The sequence below is a fragment of the Heterodontus francisci genome, chromosome 46 (assembly GCF_036365525.1).
Source record: "Heterodontus francisci isolate sHetFra1 chromosome 46, sHetFra1.hap1, whole genome shotgun sequence".
In the NCBI taxonomy this organism is placed as follows: Eukaryota; Metazoa; Chordata; class Chondrichthyes; order Heterodontiformes; family Heterodontidae; genus Heterodontus; species Heterodontus francisci.
This window is the reverse complement of record NC_090416.1, coordinates 21,540,614-21,557,148: the sequence shown is the minus strand read 5'-3', so window position 1 is coordinate 21,557,148 and position 16,535 is coordinate 21,540,614. Positions and strand designations below refer to the sequence as shown.

The following is a 16,535-nucleotide window of genomic DNA, read 5'->3' as shown; positions in this document are numbered from 1 at the left end:
CAGTCTGTAACTCACTCCCAGGTATCTGTTATTCTATATATAAACCACCCGAAACCCTCGATTAGATTCCAGTCTGTAACTCACTCCCTGGTATCTGTTATTCGATATATAAACCCCTCGATTAGATTCCATCTGTAACTCAATCCCGGGTATCTGTTATTCTATATGTAAACCCATCTATCAGATTCCAGTCTGTGACTCACTCCCTGGTATCTGTTGTTCTATATATAAACCACCCGAACCCCTCGACTAGATTCCAGTCTGTAACTCACTCCCGGGTATCTGTTATTCTATATATAAACCACCCGAACCCCTCGACTAGATTCCAGTCTGTAACTCACTCCCGGGTATCTGTTATTCGATATATAAACCACCAGAACCCCTCGATTAGATTCCAGTCTTCAAATCACTCCCGGGTATCTGTTATTCTATATACAAACCACGAGAACCCCTCGATTAGATTCCAGTCTGTAACTCACTCTCTGGTATCTGTTATTCTATATACAAACCACCAGAACCCCTCGATTAGATTCCAGTCTGCAACTCACTCCCTGGTATCTGTTATTCTATACATCAACCCCTCGATTAGATTCCAGTCTGTAACTCAATCCCGGGTATCAGTTATTCTCTGTATAAACCCCTCGATTAGATTCCAGTTTGTAACTCACTCCCAGGTATCTGTTATTCTATATATAAACCACCCGAACCCCTCGATTCGATTCCAGTCTGTAACTCATTCCCAGGTATCTGTTATTCTATATATAAACCACCCGAACCCCTCGATTCGATTCCAGTCTGTAACTCACTCCCGGGTATCTGTTATTCTATATATAAACCACCCGAACTCCTCGATTAGATTCCAGTCTGGAACTCACTCTCCGGTATCCGTTATTCGAGATATAAACCACCCGAACACCTCGATTAGATTCCAGTCTGCAACCCACTCCCTGGTATCTGTTATTCGATATATAAACCCCTCGATTAGATTCCATCTGTAACTCACTCCCGGGTATCTTTTATTCTATAAATAAACCCCTCGATTAGATTCCAGTCTGTAACTCACTCCCGGGTATCTGTTATTCCATATAGAAACCACCAGAACCCCTCGATTAGATTCCAGTCTGCAACTCACTCCCTGGTATCTGTTATTCGATATATAAACCCCTCGATTAGATTCCATCTGTAACTCACTCCCGGGTATCTTTTATTCTATAAATAAACCCCTCGATTAGATTCCAGTCTGTAACTCACTCCCGGGTATCTGTTATTCTATATATAAACTACCCGAACCCCTCGATTAGATTCCGGTCTGTAACTCACTCCCGGGTATCTGTTATTAGAGATATAAACCACCCGAACACCTCGATTAGATTCCAGTCTTCAAATCACTCACGGGTATCTGTTATTCGATATACAAACCACCAGAAGCCCTCGATTAGATTCCAGTCTGCAACACACTCCCTGGTATCTGCTTTTCGATATATAAACCCCTCGATTAGATTCCAGTTTGTAACTCACTCCCAGGTATCTGTTATTCTATATATAAACACCCCGAACACCTCGATTAGATTCCAGTCTGCAACTCACTCCCGGGTATCTGTTATTCTATATGTAAACTACCCGAACCCCTCGATTAGATTCCGGTCTGTAACTCACTCCCAGGTATCTGTTATTCTATATATAAACCACCCGAACCCCTCGATTAGATTCCAGTCTGTAACTCACTCCCGGGTATCTGTTATTCTATATATAAACCACCCGAACTCCTCGATTAGATTCCAGTCTGCAACTCACTCCCTGGTATCTGTTATTCGATATATAAACCCCTCGATTCGATTCCATCTGTCACTCACTCCCGGGTATCTTTTATTCTACATATAAACCCCTCGATTAGATTCCAGTCTGTAACTCACTCCCGGGTATCTGTTATTCTATATATAAACCACCAGAACCCCTCGATTAGATTCCAGTCTGTAACTCACTCCCGGGTATCTGTTATTCTATATATAAACCACCCGAACCCCTCGATTAGATTCCAGTCTGTAACTCACTCCCGGGTATCTGTTATTCGAGATATAAACCACCCGAACACCTCGATTAGATTCCAGTCTTCAAATCACTCCCTGGTATCTGTTATTCGATATATAAACCCCTCGGTTAGATTCCATCTGTAACTCACTCCCGGGTATCTTTTATTCTAATAATAAACCCCTCGATTAGATTCCAGTCTGTAACTCACTCCCAGGTATCTGTTATTCTATATATCAACACCCCGAACACCTCGATTAGATTCCAGTCTGTAACTCACTCTCCGGTATCTGTTATTCGAGATATAAACCACCCTAACACCTCGATTAGATTCCATTCTGTAACTCACTCTCCGGTATCTGTTATTCGAGATACAAACCACCAGAACCCCTCGATTAGATTCCAGTCTGCAACTCACTCCCTGGTATCTGTTAATCGATATACAAACCCCTCGATTAGATTCCATCTGTAACTCACTCCCGGGTATCTTTTATTCTATAAATAAACCCCTCGATTAGATTCCGGTCTGTAACTCACTCCCAGGTATCTGTTATTCTATATATAAACCACCCGAACTCCTCGATTAGATTCCAGTCTGTAACTCACTCCCGGGTATCTGTTATTCTATATATAAACCACCAGAACCTTCGATTAGATTCCAGTCTGTAACTCACTCCTGGGTATCTGTTCTTCTATATATAAACCACCCGAACCCCTCGATTAGATTCCAGTCTGTAACTCACTCCCGGGTATCTGTTATTCTATATATAAACCACCCGAACCCCTCGATTAGATTCCAGTCTGTAACTCACTCCCTGGTATCTGTTATTCTATATATAACACACCCGAACCCCTCGATTAGATTCCAGTCTGTAACTCACTCCCGGGTATCTGTTATTCTATATATAAACCACCCGAACCCCTCGATTAGATTCCAGTCTGTAACTCACTCCCTGGTATCTGTTGTTCTATATATAAACCCCTCGATTAAATTCCAATCTGTAACTCACTCTCCGGTATCTGTTATTCGAGATATAAACCACCCGAACACCTCGATTAGATTCCAGTCTGCAACTCACTCCCTGGTATCTGTTATTCGATATATAAACCCCTCGATTAGATTCCATCTGTAACTCACTCCCGGGTATCTTTTCTTCTATAAATAAACCACTCAATTAGATTCCAGTCTGCAACTCACTCCCGGGTATCTGTTATTCTATATGCAAACCACCAGAACCCCTCGATTAGATTCCAGTCTGTAACTCACTCCCGGGTATCTGTTACTCTATATATAAACCACCAGAACCCCTCGATTAGATTCCAGTCTGTAACTCACTCCCGGGTATCTGTTATTCTATATATAAACCACCCGAACCCCTCGATTCGATTCCAGTCTGTAACTCACTCCCGGGTATCTGTTATTCTATACATAAACCACCCGAACACCTCGATTAGATTCCAGTCTGCAACTCACTCCCGGGTATCTGTTATTCTATATGCAAACCACCAGAACCCCTCGATTAGATTCCAGTCTGCAACTCACTCCCTGGTATCTGTTATTCGATATATAAACCCCTCGATTAGATTCCATCTGTAACTCACTCCCGGGTATCTTTTATTCTATAAATAAACCCCTCGATTAGATTCCAGTCTGCAACTCACTCCCTGGTATCTGTTATTCGATATATAAACCCCTCGATTAGATTCCATCTGTAACTCACTCCCGGGTATCTGTTATTCTATATAGAAACTAACCGAACCCCTCGATTAGATTCCGGTCTGTAACTCACTCCCAGGTATCTGTTATTCTATATATAAACCACCCGAACACCTCGATTAGATTCCAGTCTGTAACTCACTCCCGGGTATCTGTTATTCTATATATAAACCACCCGAACCCCTCGATTAGATTCCAGTCTGTAACTCACTCCCGGGTACCTGTTATTCTATGTATAAACACCCCGAACCCCTCGATTAGATTCCAGTCTGTAACTCACTCCCGGGTATCTGTTATTCTATATATAAACCACCAGAACCCCTCGATTAGATTCCAGTCTGTAACTCACTCCCTGGTATCTGTTATTCTATATATAAACCCCTCGATTAGATTCCAGTCTGTAACTCACTCCCGGGTATCTGTTATTCTATATATAAACCACCCGAACACCTCGATTAGATTCCATTCTGTAACTCACTCCCGGGTATCTGTTATTCTATATATAAACCACCCGAACACCTCGATTAGATTCCATTCTGTAACTCACTCCCGGGTATCTGTTATTCTATATATAAACCACCAGAACCCCTCGATTAGATTCCAGTCTGTAACTCACTCCCTGGTATCTGTTATTCTATATATAAACCCCTCGATTAGATTCCAGTTTGTAACTCACTCCCAGGTATCTGTTATTCTATATATAAACACCCCGAACACCTCAATTAGATTCCAGTCTGTAACTCACTCCCGGGTATCTATTATTCTATATATAAACTACCCGAACCCCTCGATTAGATTCCGGTCTGTAACTCACTCCCAGGTATCTGTTATTCTATATATAAACCACCCGAACCCCTCGATTAGATTCCGGTCTGTAACTCACTCCCAGGTATCTGTTATTCTATATATAAACCACCCGAACCCCTCGATTAGATTCCAGTCTGTAACTCACTCCCGGGTATCTGTTATTCTATATATAAACCACCCGAACTCCTCGATTAGATTCCAGTCTGTAACTCACTCCCGGGTATCTGTTATTCGAGATATAAACCACCCGAACCCCTCGATTAGATTCCAGTCTGCAACTCACTCCCGGGTATCTGTTATTCTATATATAAACCACCAGAACCCCTCGATTAGATTCCAGTCTGTAACTCACTCCCTGGTATCTGTTATTCCATATATAAACCACCCGAACCCCTCGATTAGATTCCAGTCTGTAACTCACTCCCTGGTATCTGTTATTCCATATATAAACCACCCGAACCCCTCGATTAGATTCCAGTCTGTAACTCACTCCCTGGTATCTGTTATTCTATATATAAACACCCCGAACACCTCGATTCGATTCCAGTCTGTAACTCACTCCCGGGTATCTGTTATTCTATATATAAACCACCCGAACCCCTCGATTAGATTCCAATCTGTAACTCACTCTCCGGTATCTGTTATTCGAGATATAAACCACCCGAACCCCTCGATTAGATTCCAGTCTGCAACTCACTCCCAGGTATCTGTTATTCTATATATAAACCACCAGAACCCCTCGATTAGATTCCAGTCTGTAACTCACTCCCGGGTATCTGTTATTCTATATATAAACCACCCCGAACTCCTCGATTAGATTCCAGTCTGTAACTCACTCTCCGGTATCTGTTATTCGAGATATAAACCACCCGAACCCCTCGATTAGATTCCAGTCTGTAACTCACTCCCGGGTATCTGTTATTCTGTACATAAACCCCCCGAACTCCTCGATTAGATTCCAGTTTGTAATTCACTCCCGGGTATCTGTTATTCTATATATAAACCACCCGAACTCCTCGATTAGATTCCAGTCTGTAACTCACTCCCGGGTATCTGTTATTCTATATATAAACCACCCGAACCCCTCGATTAGATTCCAGTCTGTAACTCACTCCCGGGTATCTGTTATTCTATATATAAACCACCCGAACCCCTCGATTAGATTCCAGTCTGTAACTCACTCCCGGGTATCTGTTATTCTATATATAAACCACCCGAACTCCTCGATTAGATTCCAGTCTGTAACTCACTCCCGGGTATCTGTTATTCTATATATAAACCACCAGAACCCCTCGATTAGATTCCAGTCTGTAACTCACTCCCGGGTATCTGTTATTCTATATATAAACCACCCGAACCCCTCGATTAGATTCCAGTCTGTAACTCACTCCCGGGTATCTGTTATTCTATATATAAACCACCAGAACCCCTCGATTAGATTCCAGTCTGTAACTCACTCCCGGGTATCTGTTATTCTATATATAAACCACCCGAACCCCTCGATTAGATTCCAGTCTGTAACTCACTCCCGGGTATCTGTTATTCTATATATAAACCACCCGAACCCCTCGATTAGATTCCAGTCTGTAACTCACTCCCGGGTATCTGTTATTCTATATATAAACCACCCGAACTCCTCGATTAGATTCCAGTCTGTAACTCACTCCCGGGTATCTGTTATTCTATATATAAACCACCAGAACCCCTCGATTAGATTCCAGTCTGTAACTCACTCCCGGGTATCTGTTATTCTATATATAAACCACCCGAACCCCTCGATTAGATTCCAGTCTGTAACTCACTCCCGGGTATCTGTTATTCTATATATAAACCACCAGAACCCCTCGATTAGATTCCAGTCTGTAACTCACTCCCGGGTATCTGTTATTCTATATATAAACCACCCGAACCCCTCGATTAGATTCCAGTCTGTAACTCACTCCCGGGTATCTGTTATTCTATATATAAACCACCCGAACCCCTCGATTAGATTCCAGTCTGTAACTCACTCCCGGGTATCTGTTATTCTATATATAAACCACCCGAACCCCTCGATTAGATTCCAGTCTGTAACTCACTCCCGGGTATCTGTTATTCTGTACATAAACCCCCTGAACCCCTGGATTGGAGGCTCTGAGGATATCTCTGACTCTTCAGCTTCTCCTGTGATGCTTTTGCACTGGAAAGTCAGGGAATTGTCTGCAGATTTTCCAAGTTGTATCCTGCGGCCTTGGTACTTACTGTCCCCCACTTTGTACCCCACTACTGGTGGATACAGTCCAGATCCCCAACACCCCATCCTACCAGCACCGTCAGGCTCTCGCTGTCCACAGACGGCAATCCCCAGTCTCCCTTCCAGCAAAACAACTCCAAGGGCGCTGCCATTTCAACTTCAACACCCGGAACCGAATGTCACCAACCCGGAAACAGCACGCGGCTCACTTCGCAACCAAGACATCCCATAAACATTCTCAGAGATTGTTCACCAATGCCCGATACAGCTCTCACACTGATTATATACCAAGACTAGTCTGTATACGGTTATTATAGATAGGAACCATGTACAGCAATTACAGTGAATATGTACCAAGACTAGTCTGTATACAGTTATTATAGATAGGAACCATGTACAGCAATTACAGTGATTATGTACCAAGACTAGTCTGTATACGGTTATTATAGATAGAGACCGTGTACTGCAATTACAGTGATTATGTACCAAGACTAGTCTGTATACGGTTATTATAGATAGAGACTGTGTACAGCAATTACACTGATTATATACCAAGACTAGTCTGTATACGGTTATTATAGATAGTGACCGTGTACAGCAATTACACTGATTATGTACCAAGACTAGTCTGTATACGGTTATTATAGATAGTGACCGTGTACAGCAATTACAGTGATTATATACCAAGACTAGTCTGTATACGGTTATTATAGATAGAGACCGTGGACAGCAATTACACTGATTATATACCAAGACTAGTCAGTATACGGTTATTATAGATAGAGACCGTGTACAGCAATTACACTGATTATATACCAAGACTAGTCTGTATACGGTTATTATAGATAGAGACCGTGTACAGCAATTACACTGATTATATACCAAGACTAGTCTGTATACGGTTATTATAGATAGAGACCGTGTACAGCAATTACACTGATTATATACCAAGACTAGTCTGTATACGGTTATTATAGATAGAGACCGTGTACAGCAATTACAGTGATTATATACCAAGACTAGTCTGTATACGGTTATTATAGATAGAGACCGTGTACAGCAATTACACTGATTATATACCAAGACTAGTCTGTATACGGTTATTATAGATAGAGACCGTGTACAGCAATTACACTGATTATATACCAAGACTAGTCTGTATACGGTTATTATAGATAGAGACCGTGTACAGCAATTACACTGATTATATACCAAGACTAGTCTGTATACGGTTATTATAGATAGAGACCGTGTACAGCAATTACACTGATTATATACCAAGACTAGTCTGTATACGGTTATTATAGATAGTGACTGTGTACAGCAATTACAGTGATTATGTACCAAGACTAGTCTGTATACGGTTATTATAGATAGAGACTGTGTACAGCAATTACAGTGATTATATACCAAGACTAGTCTGTATACGGTTATTATAGATAGAGACCGTGTACAGCAATTACACTGATTATATACCAAGACTAGTCTGTATACGGTTATTATAGATAGAGACCGTGTACAGCAATTACAGTGATTATGTACCAAGACTAGTCTGTATACGGTTATTATAGATAGAGACCGTGTACAGCAATTACACTGATTATATACCAAGACTAGTCTGTATACGGTTATTATAGATAGAGACCGTGTACAGCAATTACACTGATTATGTACCAAGACTAGTCTGTATACGGTTATTATAGATAGAGACCGTGTACAGCAATTACACTGATTATGTACCAAGACTAGTCTGTATACGGTTATTATAGATAGAGACCGTGTACAGCAATTACACTGATTATGTACCAAGACTAGTCTGTATACGGTTATTATAGATAGAGACCGTGTACAGCAATTACACTGATTATGTACCAAGACTAGTCTGTATACGGTTATTATAGATAGAGACCGTGTACAGCAATTACACTGATTATATACCAAGACTAGTCTGTATACGGTTATTATAGATAGAGACCGTGTACAGCAATTACACTGATTATATACCAAGACTAGTCTGTATACGGTTATTATAGATAGAGACCGTGGACAGCAATTACAGTGAATATGTACCAAGACTAGTCTGTATACGGTTATTATAGATAGTGACTGTGTACAGCAATTACAGTGATTATATACCAAGACTAGTCTGTATACGGTTATTATACATAGAGACCGTGTACAGCAATTACACTGATTATGTACCAAGACTAGTCTGTATACGGTTATTATAGATAGTGACTGTGTACAGCAATTACAGTGATTATATACCAAGACTAGTCTGTATACGGTTATTATACATAGAGACCGTGTACAGCAATTACACTGATTATGTACCAAGACTAGTCTGTATACGGTTATTATACATAGAGACCGTGTACAGCAATTACAGTGATTATATACCAAGACTAGTCTGTATACGGTTATTATACATAGAGACCGTGTACAGCAATTACAGTGATTATGTACCAAGACTAGTCTGCATACGGTTATTATAGATAGAGACCGTGTACAGCAATTACAGTGATTATGTACCAAGACTAGTCTGTATACGGTTATTATACATAGAGACCGTGTACAGCAATTACACTGATTATGTACCAAGACTAGTCTGTATACGGTTATTATAGATAGAGACCGTGTACAGCAATTACAGTGATTATGTACCAAGACTAGTCTGTATACGGTTATTATAGATAGAGACCGTGTACAGCAATTACACTGATTATGTACCAAGGCTAGTCTGTATACGGTTATTATAGATAGAGACCGTGTACAGCAATTACAGTGAATATGTACCAAGACTAGTCTGTATACGGTTATTATAGATAGGAACCATGTACAGCAATTACAGTGATTATGTACCAAGGCTAGTCTGTATACGGTTATTATACATAGAGACCGTGTACAGCAATTACACTGATTATGTACCAAGACTAGTCTGTATACGGTTATTATACATAGAGACCGTGTACAGCAATTACAGTGATTATGTACCAAGACTAGTCTGTATACGGTTATTATAGATAGAGACCGTGTACAGCAATTACAGTGATTATGTACCAAGACTAGTCTGTATACGGTTATTATACATAGAGACCGTGTACAGCAATTACACTGATTATGTACCAAGACTAGTCTGTATACGGTTATTATAGATAGAGACCGTGTACAGCAATTACACTGATTATGTACCAAGGCTAGTCTGTATACGGTTATTATAGATAGAGACCGTGTACAGCAATTACACTGATTATGTACCAAGGCTAGTCAGTGTACGGTTATTATAGATAGAGACCGTGTACAGCAATTACACTGATTATGTACCAAGGCTAGTCTGTATACGGTTATTATAGATAGAGACCGTGTACAGCAATTACAGTGAATATGTACCAAGACTAGTCTGTATACGGTTATTATAGATAGAGACCGTGTACAGCAATTACAGTGATTATGTACCAAGACTAGTCTGTATACGGTTATTATAGATAGGAACCATGTACAGCAATTACAGTGATTATGTACCAAGGCTAGTCTGTATACGGTTATTATAGATAGGAACCATGTACAGCAATTACAGTGAATATGTACCAAGACTAGTCTGTATACAGTTATTATAGATAGGAACCATGTACAGCAATTACAGTGATTATGTACCAAGACTAGTCTGTATACGGTTATTATAGATAGAGACCGTGTACAGCAATTACAGTGATTATGTACCAAGACTAGTCTGTATACGGTTATTATACATAGAGACCGTGTACAGCAATTACACTGATTATGTACCAAGACTAGTCTGTATACGGTTATTATAGATAGAGACCGTGTACAGCAATTACAGTGAATATGTACCAAGACTGGTCTGTATACAGTTATTATACATAGAGACCATGTACAGCAAGTACAGTGATGATGTACCAAGGCTAGTCTGTATACGGTTATTATACATAGAGACCGTGTACAGCAATTACAGTGATTATGTACCAAGACTAGTCTGTATACGGTTATTTTAGATAGAGACCGTGTACAGCAATTACAGTGATGATGCACCAAGACTAGTCTGTAAACGGTTATTATAGATAGGAACCGTGTACAGCAATTACAGTGATTATGTACCAAGACGAGTGTGTATATGGTTATTATAGATATAGACCGTGTACAGCAATTACAGTCATTATGTACCAAGACTAGTCAGTGTACGGTTATTATAGATAGGGACCGTGTACAGCAATTACACTGATTATGTACCAAGACTAGTCTGTATACGGTTATTCTCGATAGAGACCGTGTACAGCAATTACAGTGATTATGTACCAAGACTAGTCTGTATACGGTTATTATAGATAGTGACCGTGTACAACAATTACAGTGATTATGTACCAAGACTAGTCTGTATACGGTTATTATAGATAGAGACCGTGTACAGCAATTACACTGATTATATACCAAGACTAGTCTGTATACGGTTATTATAGATAGAGACCGTGTACAGCAATTACACTGATTATGTACCAAGACTAGTCTGTATACGGTTATTATAGATAGAGACCGTGTACAGCAATTACAGTGATTATGTACCAAGACTAGTCTGTATACGGTTATTATAGATAGAGACCGTGTACAGCAATTACAGTGATTATGTACCAAGACTAGTCTGTATACGGTTATTATAGATAGAGACCGTGTACAGCAATTACAGTGATTATGTACCAAGACTAGTCTGTATACGGTTATTATAGATAGAGACCGTGTACAGCAATTACACTGATTATATACCAAGACTAGTCTGTATACGGTTATTATAGATAGAGACCGTGTACAGCAATTACAGTGATTATGTACCAAGACTAGTCTGTATACGGTTATTATAGATAGAGACCGTGTACAGCAATTACAGTGATTATATACCAAGACTAGTCTGTATACGGTTATTATAGATAGTGACCGTGTACAGCAATTACAGTGAATATGTACCAAGACTAGTCTGTATACGGTTATTATAGATAGAGACCGTGTACAGCAATTACAGTGATTATATACCAAGACTAGTCTGTATACGGTTATTATAGATAGAGACCGTGTACAGCAATTACACTGATTATATACCAAGACTAGTCTGTATACGGTTATTATACATAGAGACCGTGTACAGCAATTACACTGATTATGTACCAAGACTAGTCTGTATACGGTTATTATAGATAGAGACCGTGTACAGCAATTACAGTGATTATATACCAAGACTAGTCTGTATACGGTTATTATAGATAGAGACCGTGTACAGCAATTACAGTGATTATATACCAAGACTAGTCTGTATACGGTTATTATAGATAGAGACCGTGTACAGCAATTACAGTGATTATGTACCAAGACTAGTCTGTATACGGTTATTATAGATAGAGACCGTGTACAGCAATTACACTGATTATATACCAAGACTAGTCTGTATACGGTTATTATAGATAGAGACCGTGTACAGCAATTACAGTGATTATGTACCAAGACTAGTCTGTATACGGTTATTATAGATAGAGACCGTGTACAGCAATTACAGTGATTATGTACCAAGACTAGTCTGTATACGGTTATTATAGATAGAGACCGTGTACAGCAATTACAGTGATTATGTACCAAGACTAGTCTGTATACGGTTATTATAGATAGAGACCGTGTACAGCAATTACACTGATTATATACCAAGACTAGTCTGTATACGGTTATTATAGATAGAGACCGTGTACAGCAATTACACTGATTATATACCAAGACTAGTCTGTATACGGTTATTATAGATAGAGACCGTGTACAGCAATTACAGTGATTATGTACCAAGACTAGTCTGTATACGGTTATTATAGATAGAGACCGTGTACAGCAATTACAGTGATTATGTACCAAGACTAGTCTGTATACGGTTATTATAGATAGAGACCGTGTACAGCAATTACACTGATTATATACCAAGACTAGTCTGTATACGGTTATTATAGATAGAGACCGTGTACAGCAATTACACTGATTATGTACCAAGACTAGTCTGTATACGGTTATTATAGATAGTGACCGTGTACAGCAATTACAGTGATTATGTACCAAGACTAGTCTGTATACGGTTATTATAGATAGTGACCGTGTACAGCAATTACAGTGATTATGTACCAAGACTAGTCTGTATACGGTTATTATAGATAGAGACCGTGTACAGCAATTACACTGATTATATACCAAGACTAGTCTGTATACGGTTATTATAGATAGTGACCGTGTACAGCAATTACAGTGATTATGTACCAAGACTAGTCTGTATACGGTTATTATAGATAGAGACCGTGTACAGCAATTACAGTGATTATGTACCAAGACTAGTCTGTATACGGTTATTATAGATAGAGACCGTGTACAGCAATTACACTGATTATATACCAAGACTAGTCTGTATACGGTTATTATAGATAGAGACCGTGTACAGCAATTACACTGATTATATACCAAGACTAGTCTGTATACGGTTATTATAGATAGTGACTGTGTACAGCAATTACACTGATTATATACCAAGACTAGTCTGTATACGGTTATTATAGATAGAGACCGTGTACAGCAATTACAGTGATTATATACCAAGACTAGTCTGTATACGGTTATTATAGATAGAGACCGTGTACAGCAATTACAGTGATTATGTACCAAGACTAGTCTGTATACGGTTATTATAGATAGAGACCGTGTACAGCAATTACAGTGATTATATACCAAGACTAGTCTGTATACGGTTATTATAGATAGAGACCGTGTACAGCAATTACAGTGATTATGTACCAAGACTAGTCTGTATACGGTTATTATAGATAGAGACCGTGTACAGCAATTACAGTGATTATGTACCAAGACTAGTCTGTATACGGTTATTATAGATAGGAACCGTGTACAGCAATTACAGTGATTATGTACCAAGGCTAGTCTGTATACGGTTATTATAGATAGAGACCGTGTACAGCAATTACAGTGATTATGTACCAAGACTATTCTGTGTACGGTTATTACAGATAGTGACCGTGTACAGCAATTGCAGTGATTATATACCAAGACTAGTCTGTATACGGTTATTATAGATAGAGACCGTGTACAGCAATTACAGTGAATATGTACCAAGGCTAGTCTGTCTACGGTTATTATAGATTGGAACCATGTACAGCAATTGCAGTGATTATGTACCAAGGCTAGTCTGTCTACGGTTATTATAGATTGGAACCATGTACAGCAATTGCAGTGATTATGTACCAAGGCTAGTCTGTATACGGTTATTATAGATTGGAACCATGTACAGCAATTGCAGTGATTATGTACCAAGGCTAGTCTGTCTACGGTTATTATAGATTGGAACCATGTACAGCAATTGCAGTGATTATGTACCAAGGCTAGTCTGTATACGGTTATTATTGATCGGAACCATGTACAGCAATTACAGTGATTATGTACCAAGTCTCGTCTCTATGTGGTTATTATAGATAGAGACCGTGTACAGCAATTACAGTGATTATCTACCAAGGCTAGTCTGTATACGGTTATTATAGATAGAGACCGTGTACAGCAATTACAGTGATTATCTACCAAGGCTAGTCTGTATACGTTTATTATAGATAGAGACCGTGTACAGCAATTACGTTGTGATTATGTACCAAGGCTAGTCTGTATACGGTTATTATAGATCGGAACCATGTACAGCAATTACAGTGATTATATACCAAGACTATTCTGTGTACGGTTATTACAGATAGTGACCGTGTACAGCAATTACAGTGATTATGTACCAAGGCTAGTCTGTATACGGTTATTATAGATCGGAACCATGTACAGCAATTACAGTGATTATATACCAAGACTATTCTGTGTACGGTTATTACAGATAGTGACCGTGTACAGCAATTACAGTGATTATGTACCAAGACTAGTCTGTATACGGTTATTATAGATAGAGACCGTGTACAGCAATTACAGTGATTATGTACCAAGACTAGTCTGTATACGGTTATTATAGATAGTGACCGTGTACAGCAATTACAGTGATTATGTACCAAGACTAGTCTGTATACGGTTATTAAAGATCGATTACATACAGAGATTATTGGTAGAGGTTATAGGCATAAATTATGTGTAGTTACTCTCTGCAGTGATTGCATCGTGATTATATACAAAGATTAGATTATAAACTGATTATACAGAGGTTATTGGCTATAATCATTTGCACTGATTATATACAAATTTACACAGTGATTATACACCAAGACTCGATTATATTTATTGATTATACAGAGGTTATATACGGTGATTACATACAAATGTTATGAGAGATTATATACAGGTACAAGTCACAATTATGTTCTGTGATTTTCGATTGAAATTATGTACAGAGATTATATTCAGTTATTATAGACAAACTAGATAGTGATTATAAAACACTATTATGTACGATAATTATAATCAAATATTATAAAGGAAGATTATATACAGAGATTATAAACTAATTACTTGGAGATTATATATGAAGATTAAATACTGTGAGTATATATATCTAAATGAAAAAGTAGTTATGAACCAAGATTATATACAATGATAATAAAGAGAGATGATATACTCATGGTGAATGGTGAGTGTTGCATCACACTTCTCACTTGAGCCTTGTTGCTAGTAGATTATTTTTGAGAGTCCAGGCGGAGAACCATTTATTGCAGAATCGCCAGCCTTTGTCCTGCTTTTCTCTCCATGGTGTTGTTCTGGCTGATGCAGTTTAGCCTCTGGTCAATAGTGACACCCAAGATGTTTATGGTGAGAAACTAAGTCGTAATGGTGCCATTGAAGGTCAAAATGGCTGGGCTTTCTCTTGTTGGAGATGGTCGTTACCTGGCACGTATGTAGCATAAATGTAACCTATCATTTGTCAGCCCATGTCTGGATGTTATTCAGGTCCTGCTTTAGGCTGGCATGGGCTGCTTCATTTTCAAAGGAGTTGTGAATGGAATCTGTGGAATCATCAACAAACAGCCTCATTTCTCACCTTAAGGTGTAAGGAAGGTCTTTGATGAATATAGTTGGCTGTGACGAGCAGCTTCCAACAACCACAACCATTGTCCTTTGGCTCAGTTGTAGCACTCGTGCCTCAGAGTTAGAAGGTCATGAGTTTAACGCACTCCAGAGACTTGAGTAGATATTCTAGGTTGACACATCAGTGCAGTACTTAATTGCCGTCTTTCAGATGAGATTTAAAATGAGGCCCCACTTGCTCTCTCCGGATGTAAAGATCCCGTGACACTATTTGATGAAGATAAAGGGAGTTCTCCCTGGTGTCGTGGTGAATATTTATCCCTCAACAACAACTTGCATTTATATAACATAGGGACATCGGAGCAGGAGTAAGCCATCCGGCCCCTTCAACCTGTTCATAGCTGATCATCTACCATTTTCCCACACTATCCCCATATCCCTTGATATCTTTAATATCTAGAAATCATTCGATCTCTGTCTTGAACATACTCAATGACTGAGCCTCCACAGCCTTCTGGAGCAGAGAATTCCAAAGATTTACCACCCTCTGAGTGAAGAAATTCCTCCTCATCTCAGTCCTCTTATTCTAAGACTGTGTCCCCTGGTTCTAGGCTCTCCAGCCAGGGGGAACATCCTTCCTGCATCAACCCTGTTGAGCCCTGTAAGAATTTTGAATGCTTCAATGAGATCACCTCTCATTCTTCT

General features: G+C 39.2%; 1 protein-coding gene across 2 annotated transcripts in view; it reads right to left on the bottom strand.

The window, feature by feature from the left end:
- Positions 1 to 6,963, bottom strand: part of mtx1b (metaxin 1b) — an 85,657-nt gene extending 78,694 nt beyond the window's left edge. For both annotated transcript variants that reach the window (XM_068022834.1, XM_068022835.1), the window contains exon 1: positions 6,857 to 6,963. In XM_068022834.1, coding sequence (XP_067878935.1) covers positions 6,857 to 6,937 — 81 coding nt within the window. In that variant the 5' untranslated portion in view covers positions 6,938 to 6,963. The remainder of the gene's footprint in view (positions 1 to 6,856) is intronic.
- Between the last annotated feature and the right edge of the window lie 9,572 nt (positions 6,964 to 16,535).